General features: G+C 41.7%; 1 protein-coding gene across 1 annotated transcript in view; it reads left to right on the top strand.

Moving 5' to 3' along the window:
• Positions 1–26818, top strand: part of LOC119559301 (kinesin-like protein KIN-14I) — a 163295-nt gene that overhangs the window by 44251 nt on the left and 92226 nt on the right. Inside the window, exon 2 of the mRNA XM_037872380.1 lies at positions 18771–19166. Within this exon, the coding sequence (XP_037728308.1) occupies positions 18771–19166 (396 nt within the window). The remainder of the gene's footprint in view (positions 1–18770; positions 19167–26818) is intronic.

Here is a 26818-nt window from a genome sequence, read left to right as displayed (position 1 = left end):
GTCCGTCCGGATGAACGCTGAGATCTCGGTATCTACAAAAGCTAGAAAGTTGGAATTAGGTATGTAGATTCATTAGCTTCTTGCGCATCGCGTGTTTATTTCAGCATTGTCACGCCCACTCTAACGCCCACAAACCGCCCAAACCTATGGCGCCCACAATTTTCATGCTAGAAAGCCAATTTTAACTGAAATTTAATAAACTGCCGCCCACTTAACCATATAATAAGATATCGAAGCGATAAAATAATTAAGCCGAGGCTAAATCCTTGGTTTAACAATGAAATCAGGAATCAACTTCAACAGTGGGACTTTGCTTATTTAAAATTTAAGCATTTCAGTGCTCTGCACAAAGAGGAAAGATTATGTGTCAAAAAAATGATTAAGGTTCCTAAGCGTGACATTTGCAAACATTCCCTCTTTTAAAAATCAAGGAAGTATATACAAAATTTTGAAATAGGGAAATGTAGGCAGTAACGGGTATCTGATAGCTTAGGCCGCCGACTATAGCGTTTATCTTGCTTTAATTTAAATCGACTTGACCATGTTTCACACTCAACTAGATAATTTTTTGACCTAAACTTGACCAAGTCGATTAACTATAGGACTCTTATATATTTCATTTAAATTGTGATAACCCACGAACCTTCATATTTATATAAGAAACTTATATCAGCTACATCAACAAGAAGAAACAACTTTATATGCTCAAGACACAGTCTTCGACTATCTCTCATCGCGAGCGGACGTCTCTTATCTTCAAACAGAGGTTCTCGATCGGTCACTGTTCTTTTTGGACCCACGTGGTTCTTATCTTTCTTACTTTTTCATCGTGTTTTGAAATAGTCTTCAATCCACTGTTTATAATAAACAACTAACGCATAAATTCCAATAAGCCCCATCATGGGCCCAGGGCCTCCAAACCTGGGCGACAATCGGTTTGCGCCGCTTGCCATCAGCCCACCATCAAAATAGAGAAGACACCCCCAAAAACTTGATATTGCATTCCCTGAACTTCCACCTACCTCAGTTGATAATTCAAGATATATAACAATCGCCTCCATCAATACTGAAAAGACCATTTCGCAATTCTCATGCTTCACCGTCCACCGCTCCCTTAAAATGATCTCCAAAAACATTGTGACCATTTCGAACCTCAGAGACGGAAATTTACTTATGCTAATAAAATCTCAGGCCGATGCTGATAAGTTTATAAATACTACCGAGCTCACCGGTATATGCAAAGTACAGTGGTGTGCCAATTGCTCTGGCGAGCATTCGGCCTCTTCCCGACAGTGCCCTAAGTACCAAGAACAAAGAGAAGTACTCAAAATAAAAACGGTCAGAAAATGCACTATGCGTGAGGCCAAAACAATATTTAAAACAACATCACAAAACTCGGTTAATACCGCTTCATATTCTTCAGTAGCCAGAACGTCACATCAACGTAGCGAAAACGCAAACCAAAACAAAAATGACAAAATTAAAATCGCTTCCACCGTTGAAGCCCCGAAAAAAACGCCTTCCCCCTCCCCTTCCCATTCCCCGATTCCCCAGTCCCCTATCCTCACAACCCCTTATCAGCCAAACAAGTATAACTTATCTCCTGCATCACATGCATACTTACAAGAAATTCATGCTGAATACGAAAGTAGCAGCCGAGCAACATCTTTAAATCAAAATAAATCAACTTCACACAATATTAATTTAAATGCCCACGAATCTGACGATGCTATGAGTGATTCATAGTTTCGTCAATCTAAACCAAACCAAATAACATCCTCTCTCTCTTCCCACTTATGTCCATTGCACTAGTACAATGGAACATGAATGGTTACATTAACAATTACCACGAACTACAACTCTTGATAAACGACACCAACCCTGATGTTATTTGCCTTCAGGAAACGCATATTAATGCCAACCTAACGAATATTGCTTACCCCAAGCAATTTATTGGATATTTTTATAACTTTAGCTCTAATACCTATGGCAAACAAGGTGTTAGCATACTCGTACGTAAAGACATACCCCACAAGCCCATACCAATTAACAGCAATACTTGCTCTTAAGGTATTGAAATCCTAGCCCAAAATCTGTATTTTTATACCCGTTACTCGTAGAGTAAAAGGGTATACTAGATTCGTCGGAAAGTATGTAACAGGCAAATGGAACCGTTTCCGACCCCATAAAGTATATATATTCTTGATCAGGATCACTAGCCGAGTCGATCTAGCCATGTCCGTCTGTCCGTATGAACGCTGAGATCTCGGAAACTATAAGAGCTACAGTACTGGGATTAGGCATGCAGATTTCTGAGATTCCTGCGCAGCGCAAGTTTGTTTCAGAAACCGCCCAAAACTGTGGCACCTACAGTTTTGATGCTAGAACAAAAATCTTAACTGAAAAAAATTTTAACTCATCAATACCTACTGAATGACCTAAAAAATGTTTGCACGCCCACTTTAACGCCCACAAACCGCCCACAAACTTCAAAAAATCGTAAATATGAACGCGGATATCTCGGAAAATATCTAAGATAGAAAAACGGGATTTCAGATTTAGATTTCGTAGGCTTGAGCGCAGCGCAAGTTTGTTACGCGAATATGTGGCGCCCACAATTTTCATGCCAGATACAAAATTTTAACTGAAATGTATTGGTCTCGTCAATACCTATCGATTGATTTAAAAAAAACTTTGCCACGCCCACTCTAACGCCCACAACGCTTAAATATGTCTACCGCCGGTAGGTGGCGCATTTGCTGCTTGCATATCTCCATTTTCCTTTGGTCCCTTTAGCTGAGTAACGGGTATCTGATAGTCGAGGTACTCGACTATAGCGTTCTTCCTTGTTAATACATACATACCTCCATCTCATTTAGTAATTCTTAAAATAATAGATCTTTCTAGCAAGCCAATCCTATATGTGGCAGATTTTAATGCCTGGAGTCCATTGTGGGGATCATCTTCGCATAACTCTAGAGGGTTCCAAATAGAAGAAGTCATAAACAAATCAACTTTAACTCTCCTCAATGACGGCTCCGCTACCCATCATTCCACTCACATCTCTTTCACGGCTATTGATCTAACATTAGCCTCCGCATCGTTGTTCCCTTTCTGTAAGTGGTCCGTAAATGACTCTCTATACGGAAGCGATCACTATCCTTTAAAGACAAAGATTCAGTTTCGAACTAATCCCATAAACATACCGCCATTTTCTAAATTTAAAATAGATAAAGCCAATTGGGATCTGTATCTCGCCAAATGCAAAGATAACTTTAATTTCCCTGCAACATACGACTTAAATCTGTTTGCCGCCAAAATAATAAAAGGAATCAAAGTCTCAGCTAATTTAGCAATCCCACAAACCAAACCCTCTCTTAATCCGCGAAATGTTTCTTGGTGGAGCAAAACTCTGCAAGATCTAAGGCAACAAAAGCAATCTCTTTGGCACGCATACAAACAAACTCGGAGCACCGCTGCTCTAATTTCTTACAGAAAATCTAATGCTCATTTCAAATACAATTCAAAAAAAGCAAAACGGGAATCCTTTGTAAGATTTACTTCTAATATAACCACTCTTTCATCGACCAAGAAAACTTGGTCTGACCTAAATCGCCTAATAGGTCATTTTCCAAATAACCTCAGGACAATTAAATATAACAACGAAGATCTCCATCACTCCGCAAACATTTGCGACGCATTTGGGAATTTTTGGTCGGACTACTCTAAGGACGACAATTTCTCCCACCAATACAAGACCCGTAAAGAAGAAATTCTTTCTCAGGAATACACACCCACCAAATTGTCGACCGCTTCTACAGACCTTGACTCAAGTTTTACCCTTAGTGAGCTTGAATATGCCCTTCAGTATGCGAAAGGGAAAACACCCGGTATAGACCGAATTTTATACCCAATGCTTAAACAGTTGCCCTCCGAAGCTAAATACCGCCTATAAGAAATGTATAACGCTATGCTCGCTAGGGGTACCTATCCTCATGTGTGGAAATCTGCCATGATTGTCCCTATCCTAAAACCTAACAAACCCAAACACGAAATAACATCATTTAGACCTATATCTTTACTCCCATGTTTAAGCAAGACCCTAGAAAAAATGTTAGCCAATTTATCAGCCCCCACCAAACAGCTTTTAAACAACAGCATAGCACTCTTGATTCCCTTCTGCACCTCCACCATTACGCATCGGATGCCCTTTCTACCAAAAATCATGTTACCATATTGGCAACTGATTTTGAAAGGGCTTTTGATCGCGTAGGGGTGCATACAGTATTGGATCAACTTTCCCGGTGGGGGGTAGGTCAAAAGACCTTCAACTTAGCGAAAGCTTTCATGAGCAACCGCTCTATCCGAGTAAGAGTTAAAAACACTGTATCTAAATTCTATATTCTCCACAGTGGCATCCCACAAGGATCGCCCCTCTCTGTGGTATTGTTCATGATCGCCTTCCAGTCCTTAAATAACATAATATTAAGACATAAGCAAATTAAACTGGCAATTTATGCAGACGATGCTATAATTTTTAGCAAATGTAAGAATACTACTACACTAAATAATAAGTTTAAAGAAGTCCTTAATGAAATCCAAATCTGGGGTAACACCTCCGGTGCGACCCTAGCTTTAAATAAATGTAAGTTTTTTCATATTTGTAATAAACAGCGCTGTACATACCCACCATTATCGTACAATGACATAGATATAGAACGCATTTCTTTTCTTAAAATACTTGGCCTGACAATTGATAAACGACTCACATTTAAACAACACTGTAGCGAACTTAGGATTAAACTTATCAATAGACTAAACATTATTAAATTCTTAACATCTAAGCGATCTCTCATCCACCGGACCACACTTATACAAGCGACAAGAGCTTTGTTGCTGTCCATAATTGATTATGGCCTCCCCATTTAAGGCTGGTGCGCGCCATCGAACTTAAGAAAAATCTTACCCCCTTACCATGCGGCCGTCAGGCGTAGCATTGGCGCATTTCCAACGACCCCAAATAAATGCATTCTAGCCGAAGCAGGTTTGCCGGACATTAAAACCAGAGTCGCGCAAACTACCTTTAAATTAATACCAAAACTCATGTGCTCAAACAACTCTATTTTACTAAAGGACTACGAAGTTGCCTCGAAGCACCGTAGGAAATTCAAAGTCCAATCTACGATACGAAGATGTATAACCTTTATCAAGAGACACAACATAGGGTCGCCTTATCGTTGGAACAAAGTCATTCCATCCCCTCCGTGGAAATTACACTCCACCGCCGTAGACACTACACTCCATGATTTCCAAAAATCAAGGACTCCAATCACAACGTTTAAGCAGCTATTCGAAGAAGTTACCCATAAATACTCCGATAGGAAATGACTTTACACCGATGGTTCAAAGTCCGACGCCACAACCTCCTTTGCAGTGGTTGACCAACACGGATTAATTGTTTCATGGGGTCAGCTACCTCACCACTTCTCAGTTTTTACTGCGGAAGCAGAAGCTATTATTAAGGCAATTAAATTTACTATCGAACTTAAGGGAAGTTATATCATCTGCAGTGATAGTCTGTCCACCCTGCAAGGAGTACAAAACTTCTGTAATAACAATAACCTTCTATCCGAAATTCGTCACCTCTGCATCAAAAACAATAGCAAAATCAAACTATTATGGGTCCCGGCTCATATAGGAATCATTGGGAACGAGTTAGCCGACAATGCTGCAAAATTAGCCGGACGGGCCCCGTGCCATACAATCATACCTGGAGTACACCAGGACATCTGGAAAAACATCAAAAACATTTTGCTGGACATCGAACTGGAAGACTGGTCGTCGTTTAACCACTGGTATAAACAATTTAGCCCTGACAAGAAAGACATCAAGCTCCTACGTCAATCAACGGAAGGGAATGCGCCATTCTCACTCGATTAAAAACCGGACACACAAATCTCACACATAAACACATTCTTAATGGGGAAAGTCGGCTAAACTGCCCTAATTGCCGAGAAGAACTATCAGTAAAACATCTACTAGATACCTGCAGACACTACCAAAACATCAGAACTAAAAAATTCGGTCTTACCCCGCCATCAAATCTATTAACTGACCTAACAGCTGCCAACTCCAAACTATTATTATCTTTCCTACGGATATGTGAAATTATACACCTAATTGAAACACCCGTATTAATCACCTAATATCCTAATCACCTAATATCTCATCAAATGTTAAATCACAAATATAAATGTAACAAAATTGTTATCAATTGTCGAGACGATGCCCATAGTAGCTAGTTACTCCTTTCCTTAAATTAGTTAATATATTGTAAATGCGATTTATGTATAATAGCTAATACTAAAATAAATAAATAAATATGCTCAAGATGTAATTCGCGTCCCTATGCAAGAACAATAAAAATACAACAATAAGGATCGCAACTCAATTTAAATCTAAAACAAGAGAAAACTGTTTAGTCGATGCCATCGACTTCCAAATACCCACACACCGCAACAATGCTACCTAGCGTCCAATTTCTTTATTGGCTTATACATTTTTAATGGATGTTTATATATATATATTTTTTTTCATTGCCCGATTAGAGTATGGCCTGAAAACCATACACAAATATAGGCAGAGAACTATGTAAAATATAATAGTTCTTGGTCCAAACAGTCAAATCTAAATTATTCAAATCGAACTATTTGTTAATGAATAACATTAACAAAACTTACGAATCAATTCAAAACTCTAGAATATTTGACAGACCAAGATAAATATTAAGAATACCAACCCCAAAGATGGGTTTAATAGACACAAAAACAGTGGATTCCACTGCAAATGTTATTAATAAAGTAGAGTCAAATAATAATGACTTAGAATTAATCCATACATTACTAATAATAATTATTGTTGTTATAATGGGCGCAAATTGTTTCTATAAACTGTATAAAATGCATAATAAATGTCTTAAAAAGAAATATATGAGCCAGGCAAATGATCTAGACAAAATTTAAAAAATATATAGCACAAACAACATTAATAGAAAAATATTTCTGTAATCAAATTTTAAAATTTAAGAAAATATATATATAATATATATATATTAACTAAAAATGGCTACACTAAAGGCAATTAGAGATACATATGATAGGGACCCTCACTTTAAAGAAAGAATTCTGCAATTAGTTTCAGCAACTTCAGTAAGCATTTATGATTTAGCAAATTTATATATTGAAATTATATATTAATTCAGATGCTTCTCCACTAATCCATTCCACAAGCACCCAAAAGGGAATTGTATTATCCACCATTCCAGGTGTAAAAGTTAGATCAGTAGTAGACGAACACCCAATACTAGGTAGAGCAATAGTAATGATGGTCTTTAAGAAATAGTTCATATCAATAATATAATGGAATGGAATGAATTATATAAGCATATATAACATAAAAGTTGACTTTGATAAATCATATAAATCACTTACTCAAAACAGGCCAATTCAAAAAATACTATTGAAAAACATGTGGAAATACTAGTAAAATGCTTTAATGAAGCACGAATACTAATACATGGCCAGAGGGAAAAATGAAATAAAGATCATTGGTCTCAAGTATAAAAATTTTTGATCAGACTACGATCTAATTAATATCAATTAAACAAAAGTTTAATTTACACATATCAGTACCGACTATACTTAACACATCTCTAACAGTTAAAACTGGTGATGAACCGGAATCAACAAAAAAAACTGACATTGACCAAATAGAATCAGAAGACTTAACAGAAACAAACCCTAAAATAGAAGAGCAAGGTTTAAATAAACTTACTGTTCCAGCTGTTTTAATGTCAGATCCGGATAATTCTAAAGGTTCTGATGATATTTCAAGCATAATAGAAAATAAAATAAGAAAAATAAGAAGATATTGATTTTATTAAATCAGCATCCAAGCTTATACCAGTTTTCGATGGTAATGCTGAAAACTTAACAAGTGTTATTGATGCAATACAAATAATAGAATCAATAAAAGGCGAGCACGAACAATTAGCAGTTTCCATAATAAAAACAAGGAAGAACGCTATAGTCGAGTACCTATCAGATACCCGTTACTCAGCTAAAGGGACCAAAGGAAAATGGAGATATGCAAGCAGCAAAGTGAGATTGAAATGCGCAATTTACCGGCGGTCGACAGATTTAAGCGTTGTGGGCTTTAGAGTGGGCGTGGCAAAGTTTTTTTTGAATAAATCGATAGGTACTGACGAGACCAATACATTTCAGTTAAAACTTTTTATCTAGCATGAAAATTGTGGGCGCCACAGGCTTTGGCGGCTTGTAGGCGTTATAGTGGGCGTGGCAAAGTTTTTTTTGGTTCAATCAATAGGTATTGACGAGACCAATACATTTCAGTTAAAGCTTTTTATCTAGCATGAAAATTGTGGGCGCCACAGGGTTGGGCGGCTTGTGGGCGTTAGAGTGGGCGTGGCATATTCGCGTAACAAACTTGCGCTGCGCTTAAGCCTACGGATTCTAAATCTGAAATTTTTCTCTATCTTTGATAGTTTCCGAGATATCCGCGTTCATATTCACGATTTTTTGAAGTTTGTGGACGGTTTGTGGGCGTTAAAGTGGGCGTGGCAAACTTTTCTTGAGTCAATCGATAGGTATTGATGAGAAGAATACATTTCAGATAAAATTTGTATTCTAGTGTCAAAACTGTAGGAGCCACAGGTTTGGGCGGTTTGTGAGCGTTAGAGTGGGCGTGGCTCTACTGAAACAAACTTGCGCTGCGTAAGAAGCTTAGGAATCTGCACGCCAAATCTCAATAGCCTAGCTCTCATAATTTACGAGATCTCTGCGTTCACCCGGACAGACGGTCAGACGGGCAGACGGACATGGCTAGATCGACTCGGCTAGTGATCCTGATCAAGAATATATATACTTTATGGGGTCGGAAACGCTTCCTTCTGCCTGTTACATACTTTCCGACGAATCTAGTATACCCTTTTACTCTACGAGTAACGGGTATAATTACTGTCCGATAAAATTTCACTCCCAGGAATTGATGATATTTTGGATCAACTGGGACGAGCAAAATATTTTTCATGCCTTGACTAAATGTCAGGATTTTATCAAATTGAACTCGAAAAAAGTTCAAGGGATATAACGTTATTTTCAACGAGCAATGGCTCGTATCGCTTCACGCGATTACCTTTTGGATTAAAAATAGCGCCTAATTCATTTCAGATAATAATGACTATTGCATTATCTGGATTAGAACCTTCACAAGCATTCCTTTATATGGATGACTTAATAGTTATAGGTTGTTCCGAGATATATATGCTTAAAAACTTAACAGACGTTTTTGAGAAATGCAGGAAATACAATCTAAAGTTACATCCAGAAAAATGTTCATTTTTTATGCATGAAGTGGTTTTTTTCGGTCATAAATGCACAGATAAAGGAATACTTCCAGACGACAAGAAGTATGACGTCATTATGAATTACCCTGCGCCGCACAATGCGGACAGCGCTAGACGATTCGTAGCATTTTGCAATTATTATAGACGTTTCATAAAAAATTTCGCCGAATATTCACGGATATTCAAGATTACGTAAAAAGAATGTTCCTTTTGAATGGACAGATGAATGGCAAAACGCATTCCAATATTTAAAAACAAAACTCATGGAACCTACTTTTACTGATGCAAGTAAACAAGCTTGTGGAGCGGTTTTAACTCAGAACCATAACGGACTCCAACTTCCCATTGCATATGCATCAAGAGCTTTCACTAAGGGAGAAAGTAATAAGTGTACAACTGAGCAGGAATTAGCTGCAATTCACTGGGGAATATTACATTTTCGACCATATATTTATGGAAATCACTTTACAATAAAAACAGATCACAGACTATTAATATATATATTTTCAATGATAAATCCAAGTTCTAAACTGACACGTATGAGGCTAGAATTAGAAGAGTATGATTTCACGGTTGAATACCTAAAGGGAAAAGACAATTATGTAGCTGATGCGTTATCAAGAACAACCATTAAAGATCTACAAAACATTACTGGAAATATAATTAAAGTCACTACTAGGTATCAAAATAGACAGAAAATCCGCGCGGAAAAAAAAGAAATAAATGGCCTACGGAATCTATAGAGAAAGCTTCTAAGCCCAACGTATATGAAGTCATAAACATTGACGAAGTACGTAAAGTAGTGACCTTGCATGTAAAAGATATGCTATGTTTATTTAAACATGGTAGAAAAATTACTGCATATTATGATGTTAGCGATTTATATACCAATGGAATCCTAAACTTAGGTAAATTTGTCCAAAGGCTTGAAATGCAAGCCGGAATAAACAAAATCAGCCAACTCAAAATGGCACCGTGGGAAAATATCTTTGAACATGTTTCAATAGATATTTTAATCAAATGGGCAATAAGATATTGAGCGTGAGATATTGGGCGTGTCAAATATTTTTTTGATCAATCGATAGGTATTGACGAAAATTAAAATTTCTTATCTAGCATACAAATTGTGGGCGCCACAGGTTTGGGCGGTTTGTGGGCGTTAGAGTGGGCGTGGCATATTCGCGTTAGAAACTTGCGCTGCGAACAAAGCTACGGAATCTAAATCTGAAATCCCAATTCTCTATCTTTGATAGTTTCCGAGATATCCACGTTCATATTTACGATTTTTTGAAGTTTGGTGGCGGCTTTTGGGCACTAAAGTGGGCGTGGCAAACTTTTTGGTGTTGATGAGAACAATACATTTCAGCTAAAATCTTTATTCTAGCATCAGAACTGTAGGAGCCACAGTTTTGGGCGGTTTGTGGGCGTTAGAGTGGGCGTGGCAATCTGCTGAAACAAACTTGCGCTGCGCAGGAATCTCACGAATCTGCACGCCTAATCCCAGTATTGTAGCTCTTATAGACGGACAGACGGTCAGACGGACAGACGGACATGGCTAGATCGACTCGGCTAGTGATCCTGATCAAGAATATATATACTTTATGGGGTCGGAAACGCTTCCTTCTGCCGGTTACATACTTTCTGACGAATCTAGTATACACTTTTACTCTACGAGTAACGGGTATAATAATGATAATACAAAAACAGGAAGAACGCTATAGTCGAGTACCTCGACTATCAGATACCCGTTACTTAGCTACAGGGACCAAAGGGAAATGGAGATATGAAAGCAGCAAAGCGAGATTGAAATGAGCGTCTCTCTGCCGTCCAACTGTGGGCAGCGCAGCTACGAGAGTTAGGCTTACTTAGAACCTAAGGAAAAATGTAAAATCAGAAACAACTGGACGTTGGTAGCGGCACTAATGCTGCTCCAGATTTAAAATAAAGAATATTAAACAAATCAAAGATGTCTTTACACTACAATAGATATTGATAATTAAAAAAGATTGCATTTAGACATTTATAAAATTCTTAAGAATATCGGCGCTAGACAGGTCTTAACGCGGGCGTGGCAACCTGCTGAAATAAACTTCCACTGACCCAGAACGTCAAGAAACTGCATGCCAAATCCCAAAAATAAGCTTTTATAGTTTCCGAGATCTCGGCGTTCATTCGGACGGACAGACAGATTGGCATGGCTAAATCAGCTAGTGCTCCTGATCAAGAATGTATATACTTTAAAGTCGGAAAAGGTTTCTTCTACCTGTTACATACTTTCCGACGAATCTAGTATACCCTTTTACTCTAAGAGTAACGGGTATAATTACAGAATACTTTAAGTAAAATAAAAATAAAAAGGAAAACAAATCTTTAAGTTAAAGTAAAAATAATAATAATAGACACACATAAGCTTTTTAAATCAATCCCTATATAAGAACATATTAAAAATGATCTATTTTATCCATGAATAATATCAAAATTATTAGTAGTAAGCAACAGTTTTAGATCATTCTTCGTTAAAATAAGTTTGCTTTTCCAATTCAACTACCTCTTTTACTCTACGAGTAACGGGTATAACAAGGAAGAACGCTATAGTCGAGTACTTCGACTATCGGATACCAGCTACTTTGCTTAAGGGTCCAAAGGGAAATGGCGATATGCCAGCAACAAAGCAAGATTGACGAGACTAATACATTTCAGTTAAAATGTTTTTTCTAGCATGAAAATGGTGGGCGCCACAGGCTATGGCGGTTTATGGACGTGGCAAACTTTTGTTTGGATCAATCGATAGGTATTGACAAGTCTAATACATTTCAGTTTCTTATAGTTTAGACGGACAGACGGACATGGCTAGATCGACTCGGCTAGTGATCCGGATCAAGAATATATAAGCTCTATAGGGTCGGAGACGCTCCTTCTACCTGTTACATAATTTTCGACGAATCTAGTATACCCTTTTACCCTACGAGTAACGGATATAATCAACGATTTACTTCCTTTTCGGCAAAGCATGTAAGCTAGTAATTATACCCGTTATAATTGAGCCAAAAAAAAGTTTGACACGCTCACTCTAACCATGACGCTAGCCATGACCATGTCGCTTAAATCTGTCTTCCACCCACATAACCATATATTGATATCGCGGGTAGGTGGCGCATTTCAATCTCGCTTTGCTGCTTGCATATCTCCATTTCCCTTTGGTCTCTTTAGCTGAATATCGGGTATCTGATAGTCGAGGTACTCGACTATAGCTTTCTTCCTTCTTTTAAATATGACGTTATCTAAATATACCTATGATCTCGCATAGCATATTGACGATTTTATTATGTAGGCTGGTTTTATTCGTAAAAGAAAAATTCTACCCACTCAATTTTTGTTTAAAATTGTAAGATGTACTCCTAAGTTTATTAACAGATTAGCAGTACAACTCACACAACTTTAACTTTCCCAAAATGTTTTTTACTGGGATTTTGCCGTTGGTTATACACATATGTCACAGAATTGAAATACTTAGGCGTTGTATAGGGGAATGTGTGAGTCGCTGCTGGTTTGTCAGGAATAAGGCGAATAGATAGCGCGACTTACGGTGAATAATTACACTAACTCGTAGTATTAGTTATAGTCTTTTAATGATAAACCAATGGATTACAAAATATGAATGGATATATATATCTTATGAAATTTGTACGTTGCGATATGTCGTTCTCTCGGAGCTGACGTTGCTCGTGTTCATCTCGTTCCACAACTACTCGCCAACTGGCCTCGGAGTTGCCACACAGTTGCTGTTAAATGCTTCCCCATCGGAACTGGATCGTGACAGCTCGGCCAATCCTGCATTCGGATCGTCCTCGATTCGATCATCGTCATCGTCGGGAACATCCAGCTCGGGGATGTTGGAGCACCACGGCTTGATTTTGTCGGAGGAATAGACAGAACAGTATTTACGTCCTGTAATCTGAATACCTGGGATGTCTTCGATTACATAACGATCATTTCCAAGGACCTTGACGACGATATAGGGTCCTCGGTAACGTGGTTCGAGCTTTCGCGACTCGCCTGTAGCAGCTGGTTCGTTTTCAACGACTACAAGATTACCTGTGGAGTAGATAGAAGGGTTAGCGTGTTTCGTGTCAAACCGTTCTTTCCATTTAGCTCGCTCGCTTGCAATATTGACGAGCGCTTGGTTTCTGTTGTCGATGACAGATTCCTTCTCATCTGTTCCCAAATCGGCGTGTATAGCTGCCGTGAGATGATTCTGGATGACGTCAATAGGATTAAAGTTAAACACCAAATCAATTGGGCTGAATCCTGATGTTTCGTTCTTTTGAGAGTTTACACTCCACTGAAGATTGTGTAAAGTAAGATCCCAATCCTTCGGGTTTTCGTTCATGGCGCGTACATAGTTGAGAATAGTTTGGTTTGCTCGCTCGACTTGTCCATTTGCACGAGGTGTTCGCACAGCGTTTTTAATGTGTTGAATCTGGTTGTGCTTACAGTACTCTTCAAATTGTTTCGAGGTAAACGCTGTTCCACGATCGGATATTATTATCTTTGGCAGACCGAAGTAGCTAGAACTTTCATTTAAAATGTTCAGCACTGGAAGGGTTTTTGTGTTTTTAACTGCCTTTACAATCAGAAATTTACTGAAGGGATCGGAGATGGCTAGTATATGGGTATTTCCGCGTTTGCTTCGAACAAACAGTCCCAAATGATCAACGTGTAGCCTGCGAAATGGTACTGGATCGGTGTCTTTATAATGCATGCAACCTTCGGGCTTGCCTCCTTTGGATTTGTAGTAGCAGCATTGAATGCATGTTGAGATATATTCTTTCACGTATTTCCGCATTCTTGGGAACCAGAATTTTTGTTGAATTCGTCCGATTGTTTTGTCAAGACCGAAATGTCCAAAATCATCATGACACATCTTAACAATGCGCCACCTCACGTTCTTTGGTACAACGAAAGCTATTCCTTTTTCGACCTTGCGATATAGACGGTGATTTTTGATTACGTAATCAGCTTGAAGTTGCTTTAGCTGATTTCCGGTACGATGTCCTTTTAATACAGCAAATATTTGAACAAGGGCCTCATCCTGAAGCTGCATAGTTAACAACCAGTCATCAACGTCCGTAATTATGGTGCGCACTACTTCCTGTAAGGAATTTCCAGGAGGCCAATCGGGAGCGCGGCTCATGGCATCCACATGGGCCATTTTACTGGCATCACGATGAATAAATTCGCAGTCGTAGTCCAGTATTTTAAGCCACCAACGTGCGACTTGCGGGATTAATTCTTTATTGAGTTTTACTTTAGCGATGGCGGAACAATCAGTAACGAGTCGGAAGGATTTTCCTAGAATATACACCCTAAACCTTTGTAGTGTTTCTACGACGGCCAACGTCTCGAGTTCATAGCTGTGGTATCTACTTTCCGCGTCAGTACAGTGCCTACTAAAATAGCAGACAGGTCGCCAATTCGTTTTGTCTTCAGATTGCAATAGGACTCCTGCTAGTCCGATCGCACAAGCATCTGTATGTACCTCATGATGTGCTGCAAAATCATACAGAACCAGAACAGGAACACAGCACAATTTGTCGATTAGCTCGTTAAAAGCCCGTTGCTGGTCATTTCCCCAATCAAAACTGTTTTGGTCTGATTTACGCAACAATCGTGTAAGGGGTCTTGTTATTAAGGAGTAGTTTTCAACAAACTTTCGAAAGAATCCCGTTAGACCCAAAAATCGTCTGACATCCTTTACGTTATTGGGGACTTTGAAGTTTTTAATAGCGCTCACCTTGTTTTCGCCAGGAGTGATACCATCTTTGTTGATAATATGGCCCAAGAAACTTATTTCTGATTGAAGAAACTTGCATTTGTCATAGCGAAGTGTTAAGCCGCTCTCTTTAAGAATTCGAAAGAATTTTTCAAGTCGTTGGATACCCTCATCAAACGTTTTGCTGGGGACTATGACGTCATCTAAATATGCAAGTACCTCACCTGGCTCCATGCGTTTGACTATTTTGTTCATGACCGCTTGAAAAACTGCTGGGGCATTGACGAGACCGAACGGCATCCTGTTATATTCGTAGTGGCCGTCTGAAGTTACAAATGCTGTGAATTGTTTGGATGATTCGCAAACCTCGACTTGATGATATCCCATACGCAAGTCCAGTTGAGAAAAATAGGCATTCCCGGCTAATTGGGCAAATTGTTCCTCCAGATTTGGCATTGGGAACGGAATTTTGACGGTTATACTGTTGAGACGTCGGTAGTCGACGCAAAGACGATGTTCACCATTCTGTTTTTTAACGACGACAATTCCAGATGCATATGGAGAGTCCGAAGGACGAATGATATCACTATCGAGTAACTCGGAGATAATATTACCGACGACAGGTCTAAGTGCAAAAGGCGTACGGTAGGGCTTAGTGTAGCACGGAACGTTTGAAGTTAAAGTTATTTCCATTTTGGTTAGAGAACATTTGCCGAGCTCGTTAGCTTTCTCCGCAAAGCAAGAAGCGTTTTCCAATATCAATCCGTTTATGAGTTCGTTCTCAACTGAGGAAGGCTCTTGGCTTGTTTGAATTTTTCGAATATTCTCTACGTAACACTCGTTACCGAGGATGATCAATTTGTTTCCATCGCGACAAAGGATATCCTTACCCAAAAGTACATTTTCGGTTATTAGTTTATCTTCTACGACCAAAACTTCAACTTCGTAATCAGAATCGTCAATCACAATTTTCACGAAAAGTTTCTGTGTGCAAAGGAATTTCCCACCACCAAATCCGTTCAGAGTAACAGCACACCGTTGTAGAACACCTACGTTTTCGGCGAATGACTTACGAATTAGCGTTCGCGTACTGCCTGGATCTACGAATGCGACGGTTTCATTTCCGTTTACCGAGATCAATTTGGAGATCTCCGAATCAGAATCAAAGTCAATTTTATTGATTTTTGTACCGGTTTTTGTGCTATCGGGGCAGCTGGCAGAATCGTGTGACAATTGTAGCATTTAACCGATACTTCGACTTTATCGTTAAAAGGACGTTTTGTAACCAAGGATGCATTCGGCTTATGAAGGCTGACATTAAGATCCCGTTTGTTTAACATTTGACTGGCGTTATGCTTTATGATATTATGCGCTGAGTATGCAAGAATATCGCGTAGAAGTTCGTTACACGAAACATAACTGTTGGATACCTTTTGCTTTAGATCGTAGTCGTTAATCCCGTTGATAATGTGTGTGCAAATGGCTGAATCCGGTAGCTCACCCTTTTTACCTAAGGCTAGCATCTTGTAGAAATAATCTGACGGTGACTCGGTGGAATCTCTATGCGTTTTTGACATCTTAAGGTGAACGTCTGCCGGATTGCTAAAACATGGAAAGTCATTTAAAAATCTTGCAGTAAACTGGGGCCATGTTTGAAATATTTGATCCGTAGAGTCTACCCAATAACGAGCAGCACCAAACATCTTTTGTTGGACTGCAAATATTACCTTACGATCATCCCAACGATAAGCGTTACGAAGGGAGTTAACACGCTTTACAAATTGATGTGAGTTCAAGGATTTACCAGACGATGGACTGAATTCCGGAAGCAGCGCGACAATATCACTGATGTTTCCATAGGAGGGATTAAGGTTTTCATTGCCAGTAGGGATCCTGTTATCCAAGTAGCCAGCTCGAGCATACGGATACTCGTTATACATCGGTTGATGTATTGGAAAAGTACTGTATTGATTATAATCGTTTCCCGAAGTTACAAAATTTCCAAAGTTTGAGTCAGTGACCGGGATGTTTACGTTTGGCTGTGATGTAGCACAGTCTGCAAATTTCTGTGACGTAGAAAAGTGCACGGTGTGTGGCTGAGTCGGGTGGATAACATTTCGCTGTGACGTAGCAAAGTGCATGTTGTGTACTTGAGTTGGGTAGTTATCGTTCTGCTGTGACGTAGCAAAGTGCATGTTGTGTTGTTGAGTTGGGTAGTTATCGTTCTGCTGTGATTGAGGTGTTGCCAAGTTTACGTTTGGGATATTCGTTAATTTTTGCACATGCATCTCGCTGGATCGTAGGTCGATTTCTTGTTGTTGCCGTTTTTCATCATGCCTCTGACTCGTTGAATAGCTACCGTTGGGTGGCTGAACTTCGTTTACTGTTGCAGATTTTTCGATTGGTGATGATATTATGGAGGGTTGAAAAGATCTCTCCTGAAGCTCTCGGACCGTTTTCTCTAGCTCCACAACCTTCTTTTGAAGTGATTGGTTTTCTGCACTTATATATTCATCGTCGCTGTTTTGGGAGTTCAGTCTTTTTAGCATGTCTTCGCGGTTTCCCGATGTCGAGAGTCCCGCTTCTTTGCACTTATGTTGTAGGGCTTTCTTAGTCAAATAGTTCTTTCCCGGCATTGTGTATTGATTTCGCATTACGTTGTGTCCATTAAATTTTGCTCGACTTCACATATTGCGCACTATCCCACTTCTGAGAATGTCACAGAATTCCAATACTTAGGCGTTGTATAGGGGAATGTGTGAGTCGCTGCTGGTTTGTCAGGAATAAGGCGAATAGATAGCGCGACTTACGGTGAATAATTACACTAACTCGTAGTATTAATTATAGTCTTTTAATGATAAACCAATGGATTACAAAATATGAATGGATATATATATCTTATGAAATTTGTACGTTGCGATATGTCGTTCTCGCGGAGCTGACGTTGCTCGTGTTCATCTCGTTCCACAACTACTCGCCAACTGGCTTCGGAGTTGCCACACAGTTGCTGTTAAATGCTTCCCCATCGGAACTGGATCGTGACACATACTTGTAGCTCCAGACTTAAAATTTATTTAAAAACAACTGGATTTTTCTGCTAAGTTGAAAACAAGTTAGGAAAGCAACTCTATTAAACGGCTAGTATAATCTACATGTCAATTTTTAACTTTCTGGTTTTAAAAATGTATGCACCATAGCGACTGCTATCGACTATGCGCCTCAAAAATTTCTAATTTTAGGTTTGATCCGATACATATTTGGCATGCATTGGGAGCTTTTGCGCACTAGATTGGACTTGTCATATCGGAAAAGCAAACGTACTGAGCGCAGGAGCACCCAGCTTTCTATCTCTTATAAATTTCCGGGTTATAGCGTTAATACGGACAGCCAGGCATAGATAGATCGACAAACTAGTGGTCCTAATCAAAAATATATTCTTTATAGAGTAAGAAACGGTTCTTCTACCTATTACATACTTTTTGTCAGATAAAATATACTCTTTAACTTTATAAGAAAAGGGTATTCAAAAATTTAAAATATGTATTCTAATAATATTAACATTCTATTTTTCAGGCTATGAGACGCCTGGGAACAATTGTATGCAGATTTTTTTTTTTGGATGCACGCACGAAAGCTATTGATGTTCACCCAACCGACACTGCTGGCGATGCTGTGCAGAAACTCGCTGATAAGCTAAACTTAACTACAATTGATGGATGGGCAATATATCAGTCTCGACCAGACGGTGAAGAACATATAAAAAGTTATGATTACTTGTATGACATAATATCAGCATGGGAACTAAATCAGACTTCGAGTACTACCTTAAAATGCCAAGCAAATGGATCTTCCTCAGGAGAAAATCGTTTTGTTTTCAAAAAAAGACTATTCAAATCAACTCATGAATTATCACAAGATCCTGTTGAAGTGAGTATGTTATATTCACAAGCAGTTCACAGCGTTGTTAAGGTAAGTAATATAACATTTTCTCTGCAAAGACTGTGTGTAAATTGTAACCCACTAAACATATATGATTAGCCGTGATCAGTCTTGAATTAAGAAAACTGTTCTTAAATTGAAAAATGAGTCAAGAACTAATGTTCTTAAAATAAGACAATATCAATAAAATCTAATTAGGTTGGTTTTTCATAACTAAGGAATGTGTGAGACCCACCCCCTCACACGATATTCGGGCAGCGGCCACGAAGGCAATTTAAGATTGTTAAAAACTAAGATTTGAATTTAAGTTAATCGCGCCCGCACCAGGGTTGGGAAAACACACAGTGTTCGAAGGGGCACTTCGACACAACTGACCGAGCAGCGGACTACACAGCTGCGATCGATAACAATATCGATATTTAGGAGAGTGTTGAAAAAGCTTAGCTGGCGCTTGATCGCAATATGATCGGGCTGTGTTTCGGCCATATTTAATCCCTTTCACATATTCGTGTGCCAAATGGATCATCGCGGCCGTTCAATACGATCCCCTATTGTCAAGGTTGTCCGTCGAAAGATATGTCACTGTTTTTGACCTACTCCACTTCTCACGTCAGCACATTCCCCCTTATGTTAAAGATCTAGCACATCTTAATTTTAAATTTCTTTTTGCATTATACGTTTTTTGTATCAAAATAATTGGCTTATAATGTAGGATACTGTCTGTCTGTCTGTCTGTCTGTCTGTCTGTCTGTCTGTCTGTCTGTCTGTCTGTCTGTCTGTCTGTCTGTCTGTCTGTCTGTCTGTCTGTCTGTCTGTCTGTCTGTCTGTCTGTCTGTCTGTCTGTCTGTCTGTCTGTCTGTCTGTCTGTCTGTCTGTCTGTCTGTCTGTCTGTCTGTCTGTCTGTCTGTCTGTCTGTCTGTCTGTCTGTCTGTCTGTCTGTCTGTCTGTCTGTCTGTCTGTCTGTCTGTCTGTCTGTCTGTCTGTCTGTCTGTCTGTCTGTCTGTCTGTCTGTCTGTCTGTCTGTCTGTCTGTCTGTCTGTCTGTCTGTCTGTCTATCTGTCTGTCTGTCTGTCTGTCTGTCTGTCTGTCTGTCTGTCTGTCTGTCTGTCTGTCTGTCTGTCTGTCTGTCTGTCTGTCTGTCTGTCTGTCTGTCTGTCTGTCTGTCTGTCTGTCTGTCTGTCTGTCTGTCTGTCTGTCTGTCTGTCTGTCTGTCTGTCTGTCTGTCTGTCTGTCTGTCTGTCTGTCTGTCTGTCTGTCTGTCTGTCTGTCTGTCTGTCTGTCTGTCTGTCTGTCTGTCTGTCTGTCTGTCTGTCTGTCTGTCTGTCTGTCTGTCTGTCTGTCTGTCTGTCTGTCTGTCTGTCTGTCTGTCTGTCTGTCTGTCTGTCTGTCTGTCTGTCTGTCTGTCTGTCTGTCTGTCTGTCTGTCTGTCTGTCTGTCTGTCTGTCTGTCTGTCTGTCTGTCTGTCTGTCTGTCTGTCTGTCTGTCTGTCTGTCTGTCTGTCTGTCTGTCTGTCTGTCTGTCTGTCTGTCTGTCTGTCTGTCTGTCTGTCTGTCTGTCTGTCTGTCTGTCTGTCTGTCTGTCTGTCTGTCTGTCTGTCTGTCTGTCTGTCTGTCTGTCTGTCTGTCTGTCTGTCTGTCTGTCTGTCTGTCTGTCTGTCTGTCTGTCTGTCTGTCTGTCTGTCTGTCTGTCTGTCTGTCTGTCTGTCTGTCTGTCTGTCTGTCTGTCTGTCTGTCTGTCTGTCTGTCTGTCTGTCTGTCTGTCTGTCTGTCTGTCTGTCTGTCTGTCTGTCTGTCTGTCTGTCTGTCTGTCTGTCTGTCTGTCTGTCTGTCTGTCTGTCTGTCTGTCTGTCTGTCTGTCTGTCTGTCTGTCTGTCTGTCTGTCTGTCTGTCTGTCTGTCTGTCTGTCTGTCTGTCTGTCTGTCTGTCTGTCTGTCTGTCTGTCTGTCTGTCTGTCTGTCTGTCTGTCTGTCTGTCTGTCTGTCTGTCTGTCTGTCTGTCTGTCTGTCTGTCTGTCTGTCTGTCTGTCTGTCTGTCTGTCTGTCTGTCTGTCTGTCTGTCTGTCTGTCTGTCTGTCTGTCTGTCTGTCTGTCTGTCTGTCTGTCTGTCTGTCTGTCTGTCTGTCTGTCTGTCTGTCTGTCTGTCTGTCTGTCTGTCTGTCTGTCTGTCTGTCTGTCTGTCTGTCTGTCTGTCTGTCTGTCTGTCTGTCTGTCTGTCTGTCTGTCTGTCTGTCTGTCTGTCTGTCTGTCTGTCTGTCTGTCTGTCTGTCTGTCTGTCTGTCTGTCTGTCTGTCTGTCTGTCTGTCTGTCTGTCTGTCTGTCTGTCTGTCTGTCTGTCTGTCTGTCTGTCTGTCTGTCTGTCTGTCTGTCTGTCTGTCTGTCTGTCTGTCTGTCTGTCTGTCTGTCTGTCTGTCTGTCTGTCTGTCTGTCTGTCTGTCTGTCTGTCTGTCTGTCTGTCTGTCTGTCTGTCTGTCTGTCTGTCTGTCTGTCTGTCTGTCTGTCTGTCTGTCTGTCTGTCTGTCTGTCTGTCTGTCTGTCTGTCTGTCTGTCTGTCTGTCTGTCTGTCTGTCTGTCTGTCTGTCTGTCTGTCTGTCTGTCTGTCTGTCTGTCTGTCTGTCTGTCTGTCTGTCTGTCTGTCTGTCTGTCTGTCTGTCTGTCTGTCTGTCTGTCTGTCTGTCTGTCTGTCTGTCTGTCTGTCTGTCTGTCTGTCTGTCTGTCTGTCTGTCTGTCTGTCTGTCTGTCTGTCTGTCTGTCTGTCTGTCTGTCTGTCTGTCTGTCTGTCTGTCTGTCTGTCTGTCTGTCTGTCTGTCTGTCTGTCTGTCTGTCTGTCTGTCTGTCTGTCTGTCTGTCTGTCTGTCTGTCTGTCTGTCTGTCTGTCTGTCTGTCTGTCTGTCTGTCTGTCTGTCTGTCTGTCTGTCTGTCTGTCTGTCTGTCTGTCTGTCTGTCTGTCTGTCTGTCTGTCTGTCTGTCTGTCTGTCTGTCTGTCTGTCTGTCTGTCTGTCTGTCTGTCTGTCTGTCTGTCTGTCTGTCTGTCTGTCTGTCTGTCTGTCTGTCTGTCTGTCTGTCTGTCTGTCTGTCTGTCTGTCTGTCTGTCTGTCTGTCTGTCTGTCTGTCTGTCTGTCTGTCTGTCTGTCTGTCTGTCTGTCTGTCTGTCTGTCTGTCTGTCTGTCTGTCTGTCTGTCTGTCTGTCTGTCTGTCTGTCTGTCTGTCTGTCTGTCTGTCTGTCTGTCTGTCTGTCTGTCTGTCTGTCTGTCTGTCTGTCTGTCTGTCTGTCTGTCTGTCTGTCTGTCTGTCTGTCTGTCTGTCTGTCTGTCTGTCTGTCTGTCTGTCTGTCTGTCTGTCTGTCTGTCTGTCTGTCTGTCTGTCTGTCTGTCTGTCTGTCTGTCTGTCTGTCTGTCTGTCTGTCTGTCTGTCTGTCTGTCTGTCTGTCTGTCTGTCTGTCTGTCTGTCTGTCTGTCTGTCTGTCTGTCTGTCTGTCTGTCTGTCTGTCTGTCTGTCTGTCTGTCTGTCTGTCTGTCTGTCTGTCTGTCTGTCTGTCTGTCTGTCTGTCTGTCTGTCTGTCTGTCTGTCTGTCTGTCTGTCTGTCTGTCTGTCTGTCTGTCTGTCTGTCTGTCTGTCTGTCTGTCTGTCTGTCTGTCTGTCTGTCTGTCTGTCTGTCTGTCTGTCTGTCTGTCTGTCTGTCTGTCTGTCTGTCTGTCTGTCTGTCTGTCTGTCTGTCTGTCTGTCTGTCTGTCTGTCTGTCTGTCTGTCTGTCTGTCTGTCTGTCTGTCTGTCTGTCTGTCTGTCTGTCTGTCTGTCTGTCTGTCTGTCTGTCTGTCTGTCTGTCTGTCTGTCTGTCTGTCTGTCTGTCTGTCTGTCTGTCTGTCTGTCTGTCTGTCTGTCTGTCTGTCTGTCTGTCTGTCTGTCTGTCTGTCTGTCTGTCTGTCTGTCTGTCTGTCTGTCTGTCTGTCTGTCTGTCTGTCTGTCTGTCTGTCTGTCTGTCTGTCTGTCTGTCTGTCTGTCTGTCTGTCTGTCTGTCTGTCTGTCTGTCTGTCTGTCTGTCTGTCTGTCTGTCTGTCTGTCTGTCTGTCTGTCTGTCTGTCTGTCTGTCTGTCTGTCTGTCTGTCTGTCTGTCTGTCTGTCTGTCTGTCTGTCTGTCTGTCTGTCTGTCTGTCTGTCTGTCTGTCTGTCTGTCTGTCTGTCTGTCTGTCTGTCTGTCTGTCTGTCTGTCTGTCTGTCTGTCTGTCTGTCTGTCTGTCTGTCTGTCTGTCTGTCTGTCTGTCTGTCTGTCTGTCTGTCTGTCTGTCTGTCTGTCTGTCTGTCTGTCTGTCTGTCTGTCTGTCTGTCTGTCTGTCTGTCTGTCTGTCTGTCTGTCTGTCTGTCTGTCTGTCTGTCTGTCTGTCTGTCTGTCTGTCTGTCTGTCTGTCTGTCTGTCTGTCTGTCTGTCTGTCTGTCTGTCTGTCTGTCTGTCTGTCTGTCTGTCTGTCTGTCTGTCTGTCTGTCTGTCTGTCTGTCTGTCTGTCTGTCTGTCTGTCTGTCTGTCTGTCTGTCTGTCTGTCTGTCTGTCTGTCTGTCTGTCTGTCTGTCTGTCTGTCTGTCTGTCTGTCTGTCTGTCTGTCTGTCTGTCTGTCTGTCTGTCTGTCTGTCTGTCTGTCTGTCTGTCTGTCTGTCTGTCTGTCTGTCTGTCTGTCTGTCTGTCTGTCTGTCTGTCTGTCTGTCTGTCTGTCTGTCTGTCTGTCTGTCTGTCTGTCTGTCTGTCTGTCTGTCTGTCTGTCTGTCTGTCTGTCTGTCTGTCTGTCTGTCTGTCTGTCTGTCTGTCTGTCTGTCTGTCTGTCTGTCTGTCTGTCTGTCTGTCTGTCTGTCTGTCTGTCTGTCTGTCTGTCTGTCTGTCTGTCTGTCTGTCTGTCTGTCTGTCTGTCTGTCTGTCTGTCTGTCTGTCTGTCTGTCTGTCTGTCTGTCTGTCTGTCTGTCTGTCTGTCTGTCTGTCTGTCTGTCTGTCTGTCTGTCTGTCTGTCTGTCTGTCTGTCTGTCTGTCTGTCTGTCTGTCTGTCTGTCTGTCTGTCTGTCTGTCTGTCTGTCTGTCTGTCTGTCTGTCTGTCTGTCTGTCTGTCTGTCTGTCTGTCTGTCTGTCTGTCTGTCTGTCTGTCTGTCTGTCTGTCTGTCTGTCTGTCTGTCTGTCTGTCTGTCTGTCTGTCTGTCTGTCTGTCTGTCTGTCTGTCTGTCTGTCTGTCTGTCTGTCTGTCTGTCTGTCTGTCTGTCTGTCTGTCTGTCTGTCTGTCTGTCTGTCTGTCTGTCTGTCTGTCTGTCTGTCTGTCTGTCTGTCTGTCTGTCTGTCTGTCTGTCTGTCTGTCTGTCTGTCTGTCTGTCTGTCTGTCTGTCTGTCTGTCTGTCTGTCTGTCTGTCTGTCTGTCTGTCTGTCTGTCTGTCTGTCTGTCTGTCTGTCTGTCTATTTGTCTGTCTGTCTGTCTGTCTGTCTGTCTGTCTGTCTGTCTGTCTGTCTGTCTGTCGATCTGTCGATCTGTCGATCTGTCGATCTGTCGATCTGTCGATCTGTCGATCTGTCGATCTGTCGATCTGTCGATCTGTCGATCTGTCGATCTGTCGATCTGTCGATCTGTCGATCTGTCGATCTGTCGATCTGTCGATCTGTCGATCTGTCGATCTGTCGATCTGTCGATCTGTCGATCTGTCGATCTGTCGATCTGTCGATCTGTCGATCTGTCGATCTGTCGATCTGTCGATCTGTCGATCTGTCGATCTGTCGATCTGTCGATCTGTCGATCTGTCGATCTGTCGATCTGTCGATCTGTCGATCTGTCGATCTGTCGATCTGTCGATCTGTCGATCTGTCGATCTGTCGATCTGTCGATCTGTCGATCTGTCGATCTGTCGATCTGTCGATCTGTCGATCTGTCGATCTGTCGATCTGTCGATCTGTCGATCTGTCGATCTGTCGATCTGTCGATCTGTCGATCTGTCGATCTGTCGATCTGTCGATCTGTCGATCTGTCGATCTGTCGATCTGTCGATCTGTCGATCTGTCGATCTGTCGATCTGTCGATCTGTCGATCTGTCGATCTGTCGATCTGTCGATCTGTCGATCTGTCGATCTGTCGATCTGTCGATCTGTCGATCTGTCGATCTGTCGATCTTTCGATCTGTCGATCTGTCGATCTGTCGATCTGTCGATCTGTCGATCTGTCGATCTGTCGATCTGTCGATCTGTCGATCTGTCGATCTGTCGATCTGTCGATCTGTCGATCTGTCGATCTGTCGATCTGTCGATCTGTCGATCTGTCGATCTGTCGATCTGTCGATCTGTCGATCTGTCGATCTGTCGATCTGTCGATCTGTCGATCTGTCGATCTGTCGATCTGTCGATCTGTCGATCTGTCCATCTGTCCATCTGTCCATCTGTCCATCTGTCCATCTGTCGATCTGTCGATCTGTCGATCTGTCGATCTGTCGATCTGTCGATCTGTCGATCTGTCGATCTGTCGATCTGTCGATCTGTCGATCTGTCGATCTGTCGATCTGTCGATCTGTCGATCTGTCGATCTGTCGATCTGTCGATCTGTCGATCTGTCGATCTGTCGATCTGTCGATCTGTCGATCTGTCGATCTGTCGATCTGTCGATCTGTCGATCTGTCGATCTGTCGATCTGTCGATCTGCCGATCTGTCGATCTGTCGATCTGTCGATCTGTCGATCTGTCGATCTGTCGATCTGTCGATCTGTCGATCTGTCGATCTGTCGATCTGTCGATCTGTCGATCTGTCGATCTGTCGATCTGTCGATCTGTCGATCTTTCGATCTGTCGATCTGTCGATCTGTCGATCTGTCGATCTGTCGATCTGTCGATCTGTCGATCTGTCGATCTGTCGATCTGTCGATCTGTCGATCTGTCGATCTGTCGATCTGTCCATCTGTCGATCTGTCGATCTGTCGATCTGTCGATCTGTCGATCTGTCGATCTGTCGATCTGTCGATCTGTCGATCTGTCGATCTGTCGATCTGTCCATCTGTCCATCTGTCCATCTGTCCATCTGTCCATCTGTCGATCTGTCGATCTGTCGATCTGTCGATCTGTCGATCTGTCGATCTGTCGATCTGTCGATCTGTCGATCTGTCGATCTGTCGATCTGTCGATCTGTCGATCTGTCGATCTGTCGATCTGTCGATCTGTCGATCTGTCGATCTGTCGATCTGTCGATCTGTCAATCTGTCGATCTGTCAATCTGTCGATCTGTCGATCTGTCGATCTGTCGATCTGTCGATCTGTCGATCTGTCGATCTGTCGATCTGTCGATCTGTCGATCTGTCGATCTGTCGATCTGTCGATCTGTCGATCTGTCGATCTGTCGATCTGTCGATCTGTCGATCTGTCGATCTGTCGATCTGTCGATCTGTCGATCTGTCGATCTGTCGATCTGTCGATCTGTCGATCTGTCGATCTGTCGATCTGTCGATCTGTCGATCTGTCGATCTGTCGATCTGTCGATCTGTCGATCTGTCGATCTGTCGATCTGTCGATCTGTCGATCTGTCGATCTGTCGATCTGTCGATCTGTCGATCTGTCGATCTGTCGATCTGTCGATCTGTCGATCTGTCGATCTGTCGATCTGTCGATCTGTCGATCTGTCGATCTGTCGATCTGTCGATCTGTCGATCTGTCGATCTGTCGATCTGTCGATCTGTCGATCTGTCG

The sequence above is a fragment of the Drosophila subpulchrella genome, unplaced genomic scaffold, assembly GCF_014743375.2.
Source record: "Drosophila subpulchrella strain 33 F10 #4 breed RU33 unplaced genomic scaffold, RU_Dsub_v1.1 Primary Assembly Seq20, whole genome shotgun sequence".
Lineage (NCBI taxonomy): Eukaryota > Metazoa > Arthropoda > Insecta > Diptera > Drosophilidae > Drosophila > Drosophila subpulchrella.
Note: the sequence above shows the minus strand (reverse complement) of the source record. Positions and strands in the feature narration are given on the sequence as shown.